Below are 21444 nucleotides of genomic sequence, written 5' to 3' on the forward strand. Positions count from 1 at the left end.
TCTGCGTTGCTCTTTGTCCTCACTAGGGTCTTGACCTGACTGCAGTTTGGTGTCGTAGCCAACTTCAGTGGGCAAATGCTCATTTTCGATGGCAACTGGCATGATGGAAAAGTGTGCTCTTCACGGATGAATCTCCGTTTAAACTGTACCAGGCAGATGGCAGGCGTGTGGGTGAGTAGTTTGCTGCTGTCAACGTTGTGAAGAGTGCCCCATGGTGTGGGTGGGGTAATAAACTACGGTCAACGAACAAAAATAGTATTTTTATCAATGGCAGTTTGAATGCACAGAGATACCGTGACAAGATCCTGAAGCCCATTGTTGTGCCATTTATCGACCGCCATCACGTTTCAGCATGATAATGCACAGCCCCATGCCGCAAGGATCTGAACATAATTCCTGGAAGCTGAAAATGTCCCAGTTCTTCCATGGCCTGCATACTCACCAGACATGTCACACATTGAGCATGTTTGGGATGCTCTGGATCTACGCGTATGACAGCATGTTCCAGTTCCCGCCAATATCCAGCCACTTCGCACCACCATTGACGAGGAGTGGGACAACATTCCACAAGCCACAATCAACAGCCGGATCAACTTTGTGAGAAGGAGATGTGCCGTGCCGCATGAGGCAAATAAATGGTGGTCACACCAGATGCTGACTGTCTCTCTGATCCACGCCCCTACCTTTAAGGTATCTGTGACCAACATATTCATATCTGTATTCCCAGTCATGTGAAACCCATAGATTATGGCCTAATGATGTATTTAAATTGGCTGATTTCCTCATATGAACTGTAACTCAGTAAAATCTTTGAAGTTGTTGCATGTTGCATTTCCATTTTTGTTCAGTGTAGATCTACGAAATAATAGTATTGAAGAGCCAAGTTTAATTGAACTGTTGAGAAAACCTTCAGTTGATGCAATATTTAATTAGGTATTTTGTTTCCTTGGGGAGTTGGGATTAATGGGTAGGGTCTAGGTATTCATTAGTAGGAATCTGACTAATGAATATACCCCTGGTCTACAGACCTTCCATGTCTCTTATTCACACTCCAGTCCAGTTGGTGGCGGTAATGTACCTTTACATTTAAAAACCACAGAAGAAGAAATGACAGGAGGGGGAGGGGAATTGTTGAACAGGACAGGTCAGGTTCAGAACATTGTGACAAAAACTCTCCCAACAAATCACGAGGCAGACATACCAGAACGTCACGATTTGAAACCAAAGTTTGCAGGCAGTGGTTTTAGTGAAGGTAGTCGATGCAAACTAGCCACTTCCAAAATGCACTAATTTAAAATAACCTCTGTGATCTCCATCTTGCTAGTTACTATTTAGTATTTTATTCAAGCGGATAAGGTCCTCTATACCAAGAGTCCATCATTGAAACCAGATCCTAGGCCTTTTCTCATTTGAAAATAGGTTGACAAAAAATAACTCAGTGCTTCAGATGTCCTGAGTGACATTCCATCATAGGGACACTGACTTGCTTTGCTATTGAAAAAAACAGCAATATGGGATTTACGTGTTTTTATTGATACCAACATAAAGCATAATGGCTGAAATGTAAACAGGTGCATTATGAGAAAAGTTACAAAAAAATGGGACATGTATAGCCCAAAAAAAAAAACATGTTTTTGTGTGCCATACTTCCCTACCTCCCTACCCACAATCCCACATCCTGAACTAGTTGTCACATCTAAAATCAAACAAGAGTTGTAACCTGGGGGGAATTGTCTCTTAAGGTGTCAGATATAATAATTAGCTTTTCCCTCTTTTGACTGACAAATTGCAGTGGATTGGTATGTGCCCTCCATAGCTCTGTTTACACACTTTTTTACTTTGGGAATAGCTTTTACACCAAGCATTGTTCACATAAGTGTTTATGCTACTCGCTGCCCATCAAACTCAATAGGTGTTCATTCAGTTTATTTTTGGCCTCTACATAAGATGGGATCCCTCCAGAAAACACATGGACAGTGTGTGGTGCTTCTCTCATGGATCACATGTGAGCATTTGCCACAGATGTTGCAAAAAAATGCAGCGACAGATCAGAAACTGAAATACAAGACGTTTTCTCACACGCAGGTCACACATATGATTACTCCCCTTGTGTGAGTCCTCATATGCTTTGTTAGACTTGCCTTTTCATGGTAGCGTTTGCCACATTCACTACATGCCAGTCCTCAACTGGCAGCTTCATTAAATAGTACCCACAAACACCAGTCTCAACGTCAACAGTGAAGAAGAGTGGTTTCTTTCCTTTGTGAGTCCTCAAATGCACATCCAGGTATCCGTTGCCACATTCACGGCAGCAAAATGTTTTCGACCCTGTGTGAGTCATCATGTGAGCCGTTAAAGACTCTGCTTTACTTTGTAGCACTTGCCACATTCATGGCAGCAGTACGATTTCTTCTTTCCCGTGTGAGTCGTCATAGGACTGTCCAGGTACTTCTTGGTTTTGAACCATTTGCCACATTCATTGCAGCAGTACAATTTCTTCTTTCCCGTGTGAGTCGTCATAGGACTGTCCAGGTACTTCTTGGTTTTGAACCATTTGCCACATTTATGGCAGCAGTAGGTCTTCTCTTTAGAGTGAGTCGTCATAGGACTGTCCAGGTACTTCTCGGTTTTGAACCATTTGCCACATTCATGGCAGCAGTAGGTCTTCTCTTTAGACTGAGGTAACCGGCGGAGTTTTAGAACATTAGAACACATGAAGGATTTCTCACATATAAAGGCACTTATAGGGCCTCTCCCCTGTGTGAATCCTCATATGCCCTGTTAAGACTTTGGTTTTTCCTCTGAACCAATTTGCCACATTCATTGCAGCAACATGTTTTTCCTGCTGTGTGATTCTTCAACTAACTGCTGCCCCCGCACATTGACTCTGTACCAGCAACCAGCAAAAATGTGGCAAATCCTATAGATGTATGAGATTGCTGGTCGTTCATACGAAGTATCACACAGAGGAGAAATCACACAAATGTCCTATATATATATATATATATTACTGCTGCTCTTTAATTACTTGTTACTTTTATCTCTTATTCTTTTCTGTATTTTTTTGAAACTGCATTGTTGGTTAGGGGCTCGTAAGTCAGCATTTCACTGTAAACCTGTTGTATTTCGCGAATGCGACCAATAACATTTTGATTGATTGAGCAATAGGTTACGCACCTAGAAGGATTTGCCACGTCTTTTCCACCTGTGTGAATTCTCAGATTAATTTTGAAAATCGCTGACTCTGAAATAGCATTTACTGCACACAGGACATTTGTGTGATTTCTCCTCTGTGTGATATGTCGTATGAACGACCAGCAATCTCATACATCTGAAGGATTTGCCACATTCTTTACACTGATATGGTTTCTCTCTGTGTGCATTCTCTGATGCTTATCCAAATTGTTAATAATAGGATTCATTGCACACAGGACACCTTGCGTGTTCCCCCCCCCCCCCCCCCCTTTGTGTGAATCTATGTATGAACGGCAAGGTGTCTCTCTGCTATGAAGGATTCGTCACATTCAGTGCAATGTGATCTCTCTTCATATGCATTCTTTACAGAGCTTGGAACTGAGAAGCATTTATTGCACACGGGACAACTGAAGCATTTCTCCCATGTGTGACTTCTCATATGCCGGGTCTAGTTTGTAATTACAGTCAAAGTGCTTTGCAACGATATGCTTTCTCCCTTGTGTGAATTGTCTAATGTCTTATTAGGCTGGTTTAAAACATTTACTGCACATGGAACACCTGAATAATTTCTCCTCTCTGAAATTTCTGGTGTTTTTTTATATATATATATATTTTTTTTTAATGTATTGCTCTGATAAAGCCCATACTGCACACACGACACATGTTAAGTTTCTTCCCTGTGTGAGACATCAATGGTGCTTTGAGCTTATTGGTTGGTTGTCTAAGCTTTTGTACAGATAAGAACGTTGTCCTTTCTTTCCCAGTGTCTTTAGTCCTAATAGCAGTCCTTCACTCTCCTCCCCATCAAGAGTTAATGATTTCACTCTTTACTGCAGAACAGTCTGGATTTACTGCAGAGAGAAGCGGAGAATCACTGGTCAGTTCTGTATACACAGTGGGGCAAAAAAGTATTTAGTCAGCCACCAATTGTGCAAGTTCTCCCACTTAAAAAGATGAGAGGCCTGCAATTTTCATCATAGGTACACTTCAACTATGACAGACAAAATTAGAAAAAAAATCCAGAAAATCACATTGTAGGATTTTTAATGAATTTATTTGCAAATTATGGTGGAAAATAAGTATTTGGTCAATAACAAAAGTTTCTCAATACTTTGTTATATATTCTGGATTTTTTCTCTCTCATTTTGTCTGCCATAGTTGAAGTGTACCTATGATAAATTACAGGCCTCTCTCATCTTTTTAAGTGGGAGAACTTGCACAATTGGTGGCTGACTAAATACTTTTTTGCCCCACTGTATATACACATATACATACACACACACACTACCGTTCAAACGTTTGGGATCACTTAGAAATGTCCTTGTTTTTTAAAGTAAAGCACATTTTTTGGTCCATTAAAATAACATCAAATTGATCAGAAATACAGTGTAGACATTGTTTATGTTGTAAATGTCTATTGTAGCTGGAAACAGCAGATTTCTAATGGAATATCTACATATGCGTACAGAGGCCCATTATCAGCAACGGCATGTTGTGTTAGCTAATCCAAGTTTAGAAGTTTAGAAAACCCTTTTGCAATTATGTTAGCCAAGAAACTAAAGATCTCGTACAGCGCTGTGTACTACTCCCTTCACAGAACAGCGCAAACTGTCTCTAAACAGAATAGAAAGAGTGGGAGGCCCCAGTGCACAACTGAGCAAGAGGACAAGTACATTAGTGTCTAGTTTGAGAAACGGACGCCTCAAGTCCTCAACTGGCAGCTTCATTAAATAGTACCCACAAACACCAGTCTCAACGTCAACAGTGAAGAAGCGACTCCGGGATGCTGGCCTTCTAGACAGAGTTGCAAAGAAAAAGCCATATCTCAGACTGGCCAATACAAAGAAAAGACTAAGATGGGCAAAATAACAGACACTGGAACTCTGCCTAAAAGGCCAGCATCCCGGAGTCGCCTCTTCACTGTTGACGTTGAGACTGGTGTTTTGCGGGTACCATGTTAACTAGAAAACTAAATGTTATTGGCAAAGAGGTTTGGAACTCTTTTCTATTGGTCTAGAAGCATGTGACGTCACTAGGCAAACCAGAACTCCATCCCACCATATACATGTCTTTATTTTCTAATAGCGCTTAGACCAAAAGGACATTATAATAATTTTCTCAATTTCACAGTGTGGAAATATACAGTGTCTTTGAAAAGTATTCAGCCCTTGACTTTTTCCACATTTTGTTACGTTACAGCCTCATTCTCAAATTGAATAAAACATTTTCCCCATCAATCTACACACAATACCACATAATGACAAAGCAGAAAAAGGGTTTTAGAAATGTTTGCTAATTTAATAAAAATGGCACACCTTTATTTGGAGAGTTTCTCACATTCTTCTCTGCAGATCCTCTCAAGCTATGTCAGGTTGGATGGGGAGTTTCGCTTCACAGCTATCTTCAGGTCTCTCCAGAAATTCGATCGGGTTCATGTCCGGGCCCCTCAAGGACATTCGGAGACTTGTCCTGAAGCCACTCCTGCATTTTCTTAGCTGTGTGCTTATTGTTGTTGTCCTGTTGTAAGGTGAACCTTCACCTGCTATCGTTTTTTCCACTGCCATGAAAATCTCGTCAGCCACGGTTGTTTAATCGTTTCTGATGCTCCTCTGCAACCTTTTTTCCCATTGTACCAAATAACTCAACAGCTACTGCTGTTAATCGCACGGTAATAAACACATTCAACAGCTGTACTTTAGACATTTAGGAAAAAGTACACTTCAGATGCTCATAAATAAATCAACTAAAGTTAGTCGTATTGACCGCAGGCGCATAGAATCACTTCCGGCACAATTTTTTTTGTATTGCCCTTCAAAATAGAAAATAAAAACATTGATGTATTCAATACATATGCGAAAAGATTATAATTAATATTATTGCTGTTATGTACAACTTCCCTTTTATGTTGAACGCTTTTTGATTACAGGGAGTGACGTGTTTTGGTTTTCCACCAAAACCTCCGACTGAATTGTAATGTGTTTTAAAATGGCGTTACCCGCTGTCACTCGTGCATTCTTTACTAATAGGAATCAAATAAAGCAATGTATGGCAGAGGGCTTCCGCAACCTGTCTTTAGATAGTCGAGTTCACGCGAGGACACAATCATTGAAATGTCTAAAAAGGACGACTTCTCAATCGTATGCTATCCATGCTACTGTGCACAGAAGGTCACCGCTATACCGCAGCTGCGAAAGCAATGGCGATGAAAATAGTCGTGCTACTAGTAACTGGACTTATGCAATGGGGAGTGTAATTGGTAAGTAAGTTATTGTCATATTAGATGTTTAAAATACTCTTCCCTAGTGTGTGTGTGTGTGTGTCATTGTCAATACATGAAACTTCTACCAAGAGACTCTCATCGATCTTTTACATTGATGTGCATATGATTTGCATTATTATGAGTCCTTCAACATATGACCGTGGATGACGTTCATAATAGGTCATTTGAGTTACTGAGTGACCTAAATGTTTTGTGATATACCCCCCCCCCCCCCCCCCCCCCCCCCCCTCCTTCATAGCGTTCTCTCTCTTCAGCAAAGCTGAGGAGGACACCAGAACTGATGCCCAGAAGAAAGAAGATGAGATTATTTTACTTTTGAAGAGAGCCAAGGTAACTAATTGTCATTGATGCAGGCAACTCCTCAATCCAGTTTCTACCTAGAATCTTAATCTCAACGAGAAGTACTGTACCATGCAACTGTATTTGCCAAGAGATTATATGCAATCTTGTGAATCTAACACCCTGACTACACCGCTCGCGAGCGTTGCAAAATAAATTTAGGAATCTATGTTATTCAATTATTGCACCCACACTGCTCGCGCCAACGAGCGTCTGTTGCCAAGGGCTAAAATAGAAGTCATTCCTATTTCTGACGCAGATCGCACTGCATGTCCTGCCTCTCCCATCTCCTCATTGGTTTATAGAAGCAGGTACCCACGTGCCATCTCCTCATTGGTTATACCCAAGTGGGTGATTGAAAGACGAACTGTTGACAGTTGTCGTGGTAATACTATGAAAGTTTAGATGCCGATCACCATATAAGTTAAACGATGAAAAAGCCTGGAAAGGGGAGAGATTACTAGAAACGATTCGGTTGACTGTTTTTATGTGTGGATTCATTGTTGGAGTAGAGGACCTTGTGCATTTCAGGTAAAATAACAACCTAATGTTTATATCCCAGGACAAATTAGCTAGCAACAGCAAGCTAGCTAAATAGGACAAATTAGCTAGCAACAGCAAGCTAGCTAAATAGGACAAATTAGATAGCAGCAGCAGCAGCAAGCTAGCTAAATAGGACAAATTAGCTAGCAAGTGCAAGCTAACTAGCTAAATTGCCATAAATGTTTAGTGCTTTTTGACCTGTCCCCAAATTAATATCATTGATATTAATTTGTTTTGATATTTTAACCTGTGTGTCGTGATCGCGTTTGGTGTGGGGGGACCAAATACATTTATGCACGATGGCGCACGTGCGCAGCCGGTTTGGGTTCCGTGTAAGTGTCATCAACGTAACATCATTTTAATTGTATCAATTCAGACCCAAATGTTTGTCATATCTGTTCTAGACATTATGAAGTGTCATTTCTTTACATGTTATGTCTGAGTAACATTGGTGTGTGTGTTGTGTTCAAGCTCAGTATGATGCGGGGGCAGTTGCATGGAGCCAATGGATTCCTCCACCAGGCCATCGCGCTGGCCCACCAGACTAACAATACACAAGCTATCATCTACACCTACAGCTTGGTAAAAGCCTTGACTATTTAACAGGACGTTTTTAACCTGTTCAAATGTGCTTCAAACCGTGTTTATTAGCTTACACAGTGAACTTGTGGGAACATGTGTGGTTGACTGGACTCATTTGACACGTGATTGGTCTTTGTGCATTACAGAGTGAATTTAAGAATCGCAGCCTCTTGCAATAGTGATATTGCACACACATTGATACATGTTGTGATAACGATAGTTTTGAGGTATCACTCAATACACTTTGATGGAGTAATATGCTTACTCAGGAATTTCTGTAAGCATTTAATCATGTAATGCCATGCATGGTATTAATGCCACAGTTGCCACAGAAAGTCAGCCGCACATCATTATTGTTGTTTTATTGTCCCCGGTCTCTACAGATGGCGAACCTTGCCTATGTCCAAGGTCAGCTGGATAATGTGAGTAATAGCAGAGGTCGCCACTCTTTCTCCTCTTCAGTGAACCCCCACCTACTGTCCCACTTTTGGGATCCTGCTTATCAAAATGAACTACGTTAAAAATCTGCAAGGAGAACTGCCACTATTGACGTTTCCTAATGTATGTGTTCTTCAAAGGAGGGCACAGATTGAGAAGAGCCAATAGGGGAAGACTTGGCATTTTTTTTCTATCCTGTTTTTGTGGATGTCTGTAAGCTGGAGGTGAAGATGATGTCATATTGCGGAGTCTACCTTTGAAACCATTCAGTTGTACTCAGCTCATGAGGCGTTCATAAGTATTTTCTTCAAGAATTCGTGGTACATCATTCATTGAAATGACAATTGAGCAGAGGTTAATGTGATTGTATTTATTTTATTTTATGCTTGTGTTTTGAGCTGTTTTGCTGACTTCCAGTGACCCCTGTGCTCTTCTCCCTCAGGCAGAGAAACTCTTCAAAGTGGCCATGAGTTTCATGTTGTCCGAAGGAACACCACAGGTGAGGGTTGGTCGTGTGTCTAAGTAAGAGGTTAACGGGGTAAATTATATAAAAATGTCTGCACGCATTACAGTAAGTCACTTTGGATAAAAACGTCTGCTACATGGCATATATTTTATTAATAGCAGAGGAATAGAATTGTTGTGACATCTGGACAGTAGAGTCGCTGGGTACTGAAGCAGCTTTTTGATTTTGAAATGAAGAGGACAATCTATCTATTGTCCATTTTGAAGAAAGAAGGACTTTCTGGAATAGTTTTGGGCTCAGCTCCGTCAATTCAGAAACCATTGGCAGTGGATTGTGGTCCAGACACTCAATGCTATATTGCTACTTCGGTCTTTTTCTCTCTCCCTCGGGTTCATAGGATGACAATGGGGTCATTGAGATGTCCTTGAAGCTCGCTACCATATATGCCGGCCAGGAGAAGTAAGTGAACTTCAAAAGTAGATGTCTTCATGTGAGTTTAAATGGACATTGGAGCAATTGAATCAGCTTCGAGGTTTAAGGCAACCAAATGAGTTTTAGTGGTCCTTACCTCTTAAATAATGGACATCATCTAAATTAGGAGGCACCTTTTTGATGCATACTTTTAATCGATACAAGTAAGTCTCTGATAGGAGCCAGCCAGCCAGCTTAGTTGATTAAGAGTGTGCCTATACACCATTAGAAGGCCTCTATCCAAAGGTTTTCAGTTGAGAATGTTTTTTTTTCTCCCTGCGCTTGGTTGTAGTCCTGTATTATAGGACTACATTTTCATGAACCACCTCCCAGTACCACGGTGCACCATTTACCAACTGTAACCTGTTTGTTTCTTCTCAGGAATGACTTGGCAGAGATGGGTTTCCAGTTTTGCACTGAATCCCTTGAAACCAAGTTGGAGAAATTCAAGGAACTTCCTGCTGAGGAGCAATCGGGTATCTAACGACCAAACCTTCAAATAGTTTTTAGCTGTAATAGCATAAGATTGTGTGTGTGTGTGTGAGACTCTGGATGATGTCATCATTATGTTGTCATCCAGAGTCACATTTATTTATTTTCCAAGCTACAGTATGTCACGCTACTTTACATACAGAAGGTTTTTAAAGGGCAAAATAGTTTGGTCTGCTTAGTTTTTTCAATGGCAAAAAAAAAAGATCACGATACTGGTATCATCACAGCCCTAAACAGGATCCTCGTCTATCTCCTGTCCAACACTGCTCGTGTGTGTGTGTGTGTGTGTGTGTGTGGCACAATGCTGTCTGCTAAAAATGCATATCACTTGACTCAAACTTGCCTGTAGCTCACATCATTATCACAAATCTAGGCTTACATTTTAGTCAAAACAGCACGGTCTTGGTGTGACAAGCAAAGCAACTCACACAAATCTTTAATGCTAAGAAAAATATATGTTTTTGTTATAAGATGCATGAAGATGCAATCTATACTTTTATCATTTCTTCACCACTAATTAATTTTAACATTTGAAATGTTTGCTTCATAAGTAAATGATCCATTTCAAGCTATTTTGACATGTCAAAAAAGGCCTAAGCTAGTAATTGTTGGTTGATGGCCCATTTCTGGTGAGCTTGCAAAGTAAACCATTACTATTCTTGATCACCAAACAATTTTCGGAGCTGCATATTTATTTTGGCATTCCCCTACACTACACCCCATCCCATAGCTGTACAGCAAATCAGCAATCTGTTCGCTAGCTCACTGACCTGTGTTGATTGACATATTGCTGTTCCAATCAGAGGGCTGAGTGTGCGTTTCGCTAGCCAGTCTGTTGCACGTTTTCTTTTGCAAGGGCGACGCTGCAGCTACTGTCTCTGGCTGTGTGGAGAGTAATCCACAGACACTGTGCCACAAAATTCAAGTCATCAGTCAGTTATTTTTTGTCAAGTCTCAAGTCCAAGTCATGTGACTTGAGTCCACAACTCGGGTATTTTCAAATTGTCCCTGTAGGAACAACATCCTCTATGCACTTCCTGATGAACCAGCCCAGAGACCGAGTCAGTATATTTGTCAGTGTTATTCCCAGAGACGGCTCGGAACATATGTCTGTCTGTGTGATCAAAACAGTTCTGTAGCATGGATTCTGATTGGTCAGTCCAGCGTTGAACAGATCTTAACACTGGTGCGTCCTGTTTTAATTTCTGCCTATAGGCAGGGAATAGCAGAATAGAGGTGTGGTCTGATATGCCGAAGGGGGAGGCGAAGGAGGGCTTTCTATCCGTCTCAGAATGAAGAATAACAACACTGATCCAATTTATTATTCCTGCAAGTAAGGGAAGAGATGTGTTTTGTGGAATTTTGGGAGAATTTTCCTTTAAAGTCCACAATGGATCTGGCCTTGGGATATGCTGTTTCCAATTAGCTCAAAGTCCTGTGTAATTCTACGAGTGCCAGTGCAGTGTCTGTTTGTACTCTTCCGCGCCACAAAGCTATTTTACCCAGTTTGTGTGATGTACCTACAACCCGTGGGCTGTGTAGCTTGATCAAGCTACACGATTAACATAATCTGTCTCAGACTTGGTTGTGTCTTGTATATCTGATAGGAAATCTGAGCTCACAAAGTTTATTGTCCAGGGACTGTATAGTAGCAGGTTATATACTAGAAAGGGGAGGGTGGTTTAATTAGACGAGAACTCCAGCTCGCCTTCCCCTCCTCTGGCGGCATCTTTTTGGAAAAAGGGCTCTCGTAAGCAATGGAACTGCTTTGGGTAGTCTAGATGGAGTATCCTTCTCCAGTAAGACTAATTTGTCTTGAGTAATCTCGATCTGATGTCCAGAAGTGCTTGTCGGTGATAGGGAATAATACTAGAAACTTTCTGATCAAATAAAGTTAAAAAAAAATACATTAAAAAAATACAAAATAATCAAGAGTGCTAAATTGGCAGGGAGCTAGCAACAGGGTGGCCATCGTCAGCGCCATCTTGTTTTAAAAGCCAGTCCATTGTACTGTTCAGTGAACAACAGAGTGTCAGTTCATTGTAAAGTGCAGGCCTAGCCTCTTCTCTAGCTGTGTTGGGCCCTATGGTGTCTTCTCTCTAGTACAGAGTGTGTGTGTGTGCTGTCCTTGTTCTCCTTTCTTTGTAAATGTTGTCCAATTACAATATTTAAACCCTCATGTCATCTGTAATCCGGGCCGTGACAGAACAGCACAACAAACACTGCTCCCTGTGAACTGAATGTCTCAAGCAGACTGATGCAGCTTTTCCTCTAGAACATTCCATGCATTTTTCTCTGTCCCTTTTAAAAAAAAAAAAAAATCCCAATCCTTCCAAATCAAGTCCCTGCCAATGACAGGAATTACCATTGCACAATGCAGCCACAACCATGCTTGAAATGATGATGTGGCCTGGCTGGTGTCATGGTGCTGTCTCAGGCACATATTATGTACCGTGACGGTATAGGCTGGAATCCGGCCTAATACCCTGTGACGTAGAGAGAGTATATCTTTCCCCTTGGTCACCCTCTCGCACGATCTGGTCAATAAAATCAGAACGTTTAAATAAAGAGGGCGATGTTATCTTCTGAAAAGTTGTGTAACCTTGCTTTTAGTATGTTGTGCATTCAACTTGTGACCTTTTTGATATTGAACTTGCTCGCTGACAACATCCATCCTTGTGTTTCTCCCTCTCTTCAGAGGAGTTGCGGAAGGAGACCCGGCTCCTACTGGGCCTGACCCTGGACTCCCACGCCCGCTACATGGTCGCTATACACCGCCTGAGCCAGGCGGTGGTGGACTACAAGCAAGCCTTGCTGATCTGTCAGGAAGAGCAGGGAGAGACCCACCCACAGGTACCAGTTGGCCAGGAAGAGCAGGGAGAGACCCACCCACAGGTACCAGTTGGCCAGGAAGAGCAGGGAGAGACCTGCCCACAGGTACTAGATGTTCAGGAAGAGCAGGGAGAGACCTGCCCACAGGTACTAGTTGTCCAGGAAGAGCAGGGAGAGACCCGCCCACAGGTACCAGGAAGAGCAGGGAGAGACCCGCCCACAGGTACCAGGAAGAGCAGGGAGAGACCCGCCCACAGGTACCAGGAAGAGCAGGGAGAGACCCACCCACAGAAGACTGATGTAGTCTAAATGCTTTGCAGTTATGCGTCCTGATGTTTTGTAACCCATCAGATGTTAATGAGAGTGTAGCGAAATGCTTGTGCTTCTAGTTCCGACAGTGCAGTAATGTCTAACAATTCCACAACTACCTAATACACACATCTTTAGGTATGGAATAAGAATATGTACATATAAATATATGGATGCGCGATGGCATAGACAAGATGCAATAGATGGTATAAGATGCATTACTCATTTCATATGGAAATATTGTAAGATATGTAAATATATATTAAAGTGGTATTGTTTAAAGTGACTAGTAAGTCTCTGTAGGCAGCAGCCTCTCTTAGTTAGTGATTGCTGTTTAGCAGCATGGCCTTGAGAGAGAAGCTGTTTTTCAGTCTCTCGGTCCCAGCTTTGATGCACCTGTACTGACTTCGCCTTCTGGATGATAGCGGGGTGAACAGGCAGTAGCTCGTGTGGTTGTTGTCCTTGATGTTTTTGGCCTTCCTGTGACATGCGGTGCTGTAGGTGTCCTGGAGGGCAGGTAGTTTGACCCCGGTCATGCGTTGTGCAGACCACACCACCCTCTAGAGAGCGGTTGAGGGCAGTGCAGTTGGTGTACCAGGCGGTGATGCAGCCCTGTTGGTGATCAAGCCCACTAATGTTGTGTTGTATGCAAAATTGATGATTGAGTTGGAGGCGTGCATGGCCACGCAGTCATGGGTGAACAGTGTGTACAGGAGGAGGCTGAGCACGCAGTCTTGTGGGGCCCCGTTGTTGAGGATCAGCGAAGTGGAGATGTTGTTTCCTACCTTCACCACCTGGGGGCGGCCCTCCAAAGTCCAGGACCCAGTTGCACAGGGCGAGGTTGAGACCCAGGGCCTCCAGCTTAATGATGAGCTTGGAGGGTACTATGGTGTTGAATGCTGAGATGTAGTCAATGAACAGCATTCTTACATCGGTATTACTCTTGTCCAGATGGGATAGGGCAGTGTGATGGGCGATTAGTCATTTAGTTCAGTTCTTTGCCTTCTTGAGTACAGGAACGATGGGAGGCCATCTTGAAGCATGTGGGGACAGCAGACTGGGTGGCATTTATGCATCATTTATGCATCCTTGCTGTTTTGTAACCTAGAAGTTCATCTGTTCTTACTTTACTGACTACAGTCCTTGGTGCTGATGAGTGACCTGGCCACCATCCTGGACATGCAGGGTTGCCACGATGAGGCTCTGTCCCTGGTGAAGCAGGCTGTGGAGCTGAGCAGAGAAGCCGGCCACCCTGACCAACATGTGCTGCTGGGAAACATGGCAGGCATCCTACTGCACAATGGTAAGGAGGGATGAAAATGAGGACAACCTCTAGGAGGGCCTTGGTTTCCTCCAACACAAGCCAGTTTTCAGTGTCACAACATTAACTTTTATTGTGAATTCGCTAAATGAATGTAACTCCGTTGGTAGAGCATGACTCTTGCAATGTCAGGATAGTGGGTTTGATTCCCGGGAACCACCTATAAGTTAAAAAAATAAAATAAAAAAATGGTTGCATGCATACTGTGATGACGTGGTAAAAAACAATAATGGTTGCGTCACGGTGATCGCCGGCCACGGTGAAAAAAAGTATCGCTCCCTATAGGCATACTTTCAATATGTTTTTCCACAGAAGGTGGGTAAACCTGTGGGACCGCACAGATTTTTATTTTTTTTATTTCACCTTTATTTAACCAGGTAGGCCAGTTCAGAACAAGTTCTCATTTACAACTGCGACCTGGCCAAGAATAAAGCAAAGCAGTTCGACACATAACAACAGAGTTACACATGGAGTAAAACAAACAGTCAATAATACGGTAGAAAAAAATATATATACAGCATGTACAAATGAGGTAGGATAAGAGAGGTAAGGCAATAAATAGGCCATGGTGGTGAAGTAATTACAATATAGCAATTAAACACTGGAATGGTAGGATGTGCAGAAAATGAATGTGCAAGTAGAGATACTGGGGTACAAAGGAGCAAGATAAATAAATACAGTATGAGGATGAGGTAGATTGGATGGGCTGTTTACAGATGGGCTATGTACAGGTGCAGTGATCTGTGAGCTGCTCTGACAGCTGGTGCTTAAAGCTAGTGAGGGACGCAAGAGTCTCCAGCTTCAGAGATTTTTGCAGTTCATTCCAGTCATTGGCAGCAGAGAACTGGAAGGAGAGGCAGCCAAAGTAAGAATTGTTTTTGGGTGTGACCAGTGAGATATACCTGCTGGAGCGTGTGCGATGGGTGGGTGCTGCTATGGTGACCAGTGAGCTGAGATAAGGCGGGGCTTTACCTAGCAGAGACTTGTAGATGACCCGGAGCCAGTGGGTTTGGCGACGAGTATGAAGCGAGGGCCAGCCAACGTGGTGGATAGTATATGGGGCTTTGGTGACAAAACGGATGGCACTGTGATAGACTGCATCAAATTTGTTGAGTAGCGTGTTGGAGGCTATTTTGTAAATGTCATTGCCGAAGTCGAGGATCGGTAGGATGGTCAGTTTTACAAGGGTGTTTGGCAGCATGAGTGAAGGATGCTTTGTTGCAAAATAGGAAGCCGATTCTAGATTTAATTTTGGATGGGAGATGTTTTATGTGAGTCTGGAAGGAGAGTTTAGTCTAACCAGACACCTAGGTATTTGTAGTTGTCCACATATTCTAAGTCAGAACCGTCTAGTTTAATGCTGGACGGGTGGGCAGGTTCGGGCAGCGATCGGTTGAAGAGCATGCATTTAGTTTTACTTGCATTTAAGGGCAGTTGGAGGCCACGGAAGGAGAGTTGTATGGCATTGAAGCTCATCTGGAGGTTAGTTAACAGTGTCCAAAGAAGGGCCAGAGGTATACAGAATGGTGTCGTCTGCGTAGAGTTGGATCAGAGAATCACCAGCAGCAAGAGCAACATCATTGATGTATACAGAGAAGAGAGTCGGCCCGAGAATTGAACCCTGTGGCACCCCCATAGAGACTGCCAGAGTTCTGGACAACAGGCCCTCCGATTTGACACACTGAGCTCTATCGGAGAAGTAGTTGGTGAACCAGGCGAGGAAAATCATTTGAGAAACCAAGGCTGTTGAGTCTGCCAATAAGAACGTTGTGATTGACAGAGTCGAAAGCCTTAGCCAGGTCGATGAATACGGCAGTTTGAGTAGGTGCAGCTGCATAAGTAACTGTACAGATATTAACATTTAGTTCAAGGGGGTACAGTGAAGACTTTTTTTTACGACTGTTGATCATCTCTGTAGTGTTCACTAAGGCGTGCAACAGAAAACGCTTCAAAGCGTTTTTGCAATAGAAAACAATGTGTGTCTTATTGGAAAAGGCCAATTCCAGGTCGTCCCACCTGTTTTTCTTTCCGTTTCGTGCCAAATGAACACAATCCTTCTTGTCTCCTTCTAGATCTTTTTGAAGAGTCTGTGAAGCTGTACAAGGAGGCCCTGGCTCTGGCCCAGTCTGCAGGAGATGAAGAAGCACTGGAGCAGATCCAGGAGGGACTGAAAGAGGTGGGAAACAGGAGGAAAGCACAGAAGGCAGAAGCAGCCAAGAATAAGACAGACTGACTGGTTGGATCAACTAAACTAATCTTATTAACACAACCCCCAAGCAATCTCTCTTAACTTGTCTGTGCTGAAGGGATCTGAGTGGTCAGTGTTAGCACACGTTATGGAGTACAGGGCATTTAGCTCAGAAAGAGAAGAACAACAACACTGTCACATCGTAACAGATGTCTTGGAACAGTTTCTTACACTGGGCAATTAACAATTATCTGTGAAACCCCAATGATGTTGTCTGTATTGTGGGAAATCTCACTCCTTCAATGTGGTGTCTGTTTGTTGTCAGATTGGCATTAAGATGTAATGGGAACACCTCAGGGCTTAATTAAGTCCATGGCCAGAATTCAATCAAAAGGTGTGTTGTCGACAAGCGTAATTGCACTTGACTTTTAAATTATGACTTTATATTTACGTTTGTGCTGGCATCTTCAGAGTTTGTCATGAATGCGATCTCTCCACGAACGTCGAGGGGAAATGCCCTTTTACAAAAGGCACATTGTTCGACAGAGCGATTGATGACAATGTGTCTTGTTTGAATTCAACTCTGAATGATGGCACCTTAGTCTGACTTTGCTGTCTGAATCACTAAATTAAACTAAGATGTGTAAATGTTGTATGGGCTAGAATGGGACATAGGACTTAACTGGCAGCTTCAAGAGTGAAAGGCCTAATCAATAACCTTTTTGTGAACAGAGATGTATCATAAAAACTGTATTTAAGATGGTAAAAACTGTGTATATATATTATACAGTGCATTTGGAAATAATTCCGACCTTGACTTTTTCCACATTTTGATACATTATAGCCTTATTCTAAAATGGATTAAATAGTTTTTTTCCCCTCATCAATCAATACTCCATAATGACAAAGCAAAAACTGTTTTTTAGAAATGTTTGCAAATGTATTCAATTCACATTTACATAAGTATTCAGACCCTTTACGCAGTACTTTATTGAAGCATCTTTGGCAGCGATTACAGCCTCGAGTCTTCTTGGGAATGACGCTACAAGCTTGGCACAACTGTATTTGGGGAGTGTCTTCCCATTCTTCTCTGCAAATTCTCTGAAGCTCTGTCTGGTTGGATGGTGCACAGCTATTTTCATGTTTCTCCAGAGATGTTTGATCGGTTTCAAGTCCAGACTCTGGCTAGGCCACTCAAGGAGATTGATTCAGAGACTTGTCCCGAAGCCACTCCTGTGTTGTCTTGGCTGTGTGCTAACGGTCGTTGTCTCGTTGGAAGGTGAGCCTTTGCCCCAGTCTGAGGTCCTGAGCAGGTTTTCAAGGATCTCTGTACATTAACTGAGCAATCTTTCCCTCTGACTAGTTCTCAGACTGTACGCAATAGGCTGAGAGAGCCTGTACTGAGGGCTTATAGGCCTGTTGTAAGGCAGGTCCTCACCGGCAACAACTTTGCCTATTGGCACCAATCCACTGTCGCTGGACCAGACAGGACTGGCAAAAGTGCTCTTCACTGACGAGTAGCGGTTTTGTCTCACCAGGGGTGATGGTCGGATTCGCGTTTATCGTCGAAGGAATGAGCATTACACCGAGGCCTGTACTCTGGTGCATGGTCGATTTGTAGGCGGAGGGTCTGTCATGGTCTGGGGCGGTGTGTCACAGCATCATCGGACTGAGCGTGTTGTCATTGCAGGCAATCTCAACGCTGTGCGTTACAGGTAAGACATCCTCCTCCATCGTGTGGTACCCTTCCTCCAGGCTCATCCTGACATGACCCTCCAGCATGACAATGCCACCCGCCATAATGCTCGTTCTGTGTGTGATTTCCTATAAGACAGGAATGTCAGTGTTGTCATGGCCAGCAAAGAGCCTGGATCTCAATCCCATTGAGCACGTCTGGGACCTGTTGGATCGGAGGGTGAGGGCTAGGGCCATTTCCCCCCCAGAAATGTCTGAGAACTTGCAGGTGCCTTGGTGGAAGAGTGGGGTAACATCGCACAGCAAGAACTGGTAAATCTGGTGCAGTCCATGAGGAGGAGATGCATTACTTAATGCAGCTGGTGGCCACACCAGACACTGACTTACTTTTGATTTTGACCCCCCCCATTATTCAATTTCTGTTAGTAACATGTTTGTGGAACTTGTTCAGTTGTTGAATCTTATGTTCATACACATGTTAAGTTTGCTGAAAATAAACTCAGTTAACAGTGAGAGGACGTTTCTTTTTTTTGCTGAGTTTAGTTGAAGTAAACTGGCTTAATCTGTGAGACGACTTGCATGAGTCAGGGCTCCCGCGGGGGGTCTAAGGCACTGCATCTCAGTGCAAGAGGCGTCACTACAGTCCCTGGTTTGAATCCAGGCTGTATCACATCCGGCCGTGATGCTGGCACACAATTGGCCGTGGTAGGCCGTCATTGTAAATAAGAATGTCATTAACTGACTTGCCTAGTTAAAAAAAGGTTACATTTGGAACATTTTACAAAGTGAATCTGACTGCTATCAGATAAGTGTACATACAATGTAGTGAGTCTTAACTTTAATACAACAAATACATTTATTTAGTAATATTACAGTTGATATAGATTATAAACTGATTTTGAATGACTAAGGCAGAGTGCTCCAGAACCTTGGTTGTGGGTCGGGACTTTTCCTATTTCAAATAAATTGAAGGCCACATTTGACACGTTGATCCACCAGACCTTCCGAGCGTTGGGCGGAATGGTCTTTTGAACGGGATTAGGCTTCATGTTGTGTTTGATGTGTGAGGAATGGCAGGCCCACGTGTGTAATAACAGAAGCCATAGCTCAACTCTTAGGGCCCAGATTTTTAGTTCAACAAAATAAACAACAAAATGCAACATTATTGCCTCATCTATACTCAATACTTTTTATTGTACAATATTTTACATGAGTTGTACAAACAGAACAAGGCAGAAGCAACTCAATACAAGGAGAGCTGTAATTTAGCTAAACAGACAAAGGAAGAGGATGTGTTAGGCCTTTCATTTGTTTTTAGTTATTTTTCAATTATCGATGATACAGCCTCACCCCTCCAAATTTCACCAAGAAAATGATCATTGTCTACAATATGGAATGTAGACATAAATCCATCGGTGGTGCTGAAATGAGGAGAACCTTATTTGAACCTGTTTACAAGTGCCGTTAACATGTGTCCTTCGTCCTGATCTTGTCTGTTTACACCTATCAGATCACAATGCATTTTTTTTTTAATCTGCACTTGTCAAAAAAAATTTGGGCAGAATCAGAATGTGGTGATAAGAGCAGGAAAAAGGCTGCATGTTAGCACCAGGTATAAACAGGGCTAGAGTGACTTGATTGCAGCGTGCTCAAGTACAATTCAACTCAAGACATCCACTCCTGTATACAGTGTGGACAGGACATGCTTGACCCCCCAAAAATAGGTCTACGGAGGCACAGTACCGACCAGTTATGGGCAACGGAGTAACAAAGATTACTGATCAAATGAGTTTAACATTCATCATACAACATGCCAGCACATTGGTTTTGATCAACTGGACGGTTATATAATCAAGTAGATATTACAACATAAGCCGTATCTGATAATATTTCAAGCGGAACAGAACCCACAATGTTTTACAAATTCATGGTATGAAGTGTACTAAATGAATGCTGGCTTACACAATGGAAATTGAGGCTCATGCATGTTCCACACAGCCCAGTAAGGGAGCTCAATGGCAACTAAATTTGCATTAAAGTTAGTTTGTGTAACACTAGTTCTGGGTTTCCCTAAACTCGGTCCTCGGGACACCAAGGGTTGTTGCGCTTAGTTTTTTTTTTTGCCCCTAGCATTACACAGCTGATTCAACTAATCATCAAGCGTCAATTATTTGAGTCAGCTGTGTAGTGTTGGGGGCAAAACCAAAACATGCACCCCTTGGGGTCCCGAGGACAAAGTTTGGGAAAACGCTGCACTAGTGTATAGTGAGGCACTTGGGCTTGATTGCAGCTAAAATCGATTAATAGTATGTCATGCATGTATAATGAACCATACAGTCAACAAGCTAAAAATCTGAGGTAAATAATTAGCAACTAAATTGCCATAGTGTAGCCTATCAAACCAAGTTAAAAAGATTGACCTTTCAACAAATGCAAAAACACCAAAAAAACTGAATATTCCAATGTGGATACATGTAACATTTGTTCATACAGACTAAAAACACACAGCAACATGGAAAAGGCATATTGCAAGTTATGATTTTTTTTTAAAAAGGTACATTTTCTCAACAGTGAATTGAATTCAGAAGCTCTTGTAGGTCTATGACTTTCCACTGAAAGACATTAAGGACCGAGCAAAATATTAAGATCGGAAAGGAATGATGATCATATCAATGAGGCAGAAAAATGTATGAATTCAAATTGTGAGGTAAGTCTTCCTCTCAGTTTGATAGGGTTTTCATTCTTAGAAAGAGAAACGCAGCATACTGTGTAAGGGATTGCTGGCAAATTATTCTATTGTCTCCAGTTTAAAACTTGAGTTACTTTCACAGGTTCAATGTCTGACATTTAGTATGGAAGATCTGTCGTTAACCCAGACTTTCCCTGCAATTGAGCAAAGGTGTTAGGTCGGACACAAAGACAGAAGTAGTGTTTGATTTATGGTATCAACCCAGTGGACATTTTGCTCATGGTCTATGACATTTTCTGGTTGTTAACTAGTTTTCTGGTTGAGAAGACGTCCTATATAACCAGATTACAACCAACGGGTCTCTTTTACAACCAGGTAAAGCAAGAGAAACCGAGAAATGTTTTCATGACAAGGTAAAGAAGTCATGGAAAAGACTGTATATTTTGGTTGTGATTTGGTCAGAAGCTATGTTTACAACCAGATTACATTACAACCAGATTACCAGACACATTATTTAATTTGCTAAAAAAAAAGAAAAAAAGACTAACAAAAACAACCTTAAAAACCATCCTTGTTCCATGTCAATTTTGTCTGCCGGGAACAC

At 42.2% G+C, this 21444-nt stretch overlaps 1 protein-coding gene and 1 long non-coding RNA gene across 5 annotated transcripts; one reads left to right on the forward strand and one right to left on the reverse strand.

Annotated features, from left to right (window-relative positions):
- Positions 1 to 1512: 1512 nt before the first annotated feature.
- On the reverse strand, positions 1513 to 5977 carry LOC149971141 (uncharacterized). Its single transcript, XR_016492799.1, has 2 exons — positions 5511 to 5977; positions 1513 to 4046 (listed from the first exon to the last, which is right to left on the reverse strand). It is a non-coding gene; the product is annotated as an uncharacterized LOC149971141 (long non-coding RNA).
- On the forward strand, positions 5560 to 18664 carry LOC110509092 (tetratricopeptide repeat protein 19, mitochondrial). Of its 4 annotated transcripts, none has more exons than XM_021590054.3 (10): positions 5560 to 6451; positions 6714 to 6805; positions 7829 to 7939; positions 8323 to 8361; positions 8820 to 8876; positions 9241 to 9302; positions 9696 to 9790; positions 12505 to 12659; positions 14088 to 14250; positions 16341 to 18664. In XM_021590054.3, the coding sequence occupies exons 1-10, from the start codon at positions 6169 to 6171 to the stop codon at positions 16499 to 16501; spliced, it is 1218 nt and encodes a 405-aa protein (XP_021445729.3). In that variant the 5' UTR covers positions 5560 to 6168; the 3' UTR covers positions 16502 to 18664. The 4 variants fall into 4 exon arrangements, with proteins under 4 accessions (XP_021445729.3, XP_021445730.3, XP_090081349.1 ...); XM_090225223.1 differs by having other exon boundaries at positions 6002 to 6451; positions 12505 to 12701; XM_021590055.3 differs by lacking the exon at positions 7829 to 7939 and having other exon boundaries at positions 5956 to 6451.
- Positions 18665 to 21444: the final 2780 nt, after the last annotated feature.

This window comes from Oncorhynchus mykiss, chromosome 28 (assembly GCF_057628025.1).
Source record: "Oncorhynchus mykiss isolate SJ-2025 chromosome 28, ASM5762802v1, whole genome shotgun sequence".
In the NCBI taxonomy this organism is placed as follows: Eukaryota; Metazoa; Chordata; class Actinopteri; order Salmoniformes; family Salmonidae; genus Oncorhynchus; species Oncorhynchus mykiss.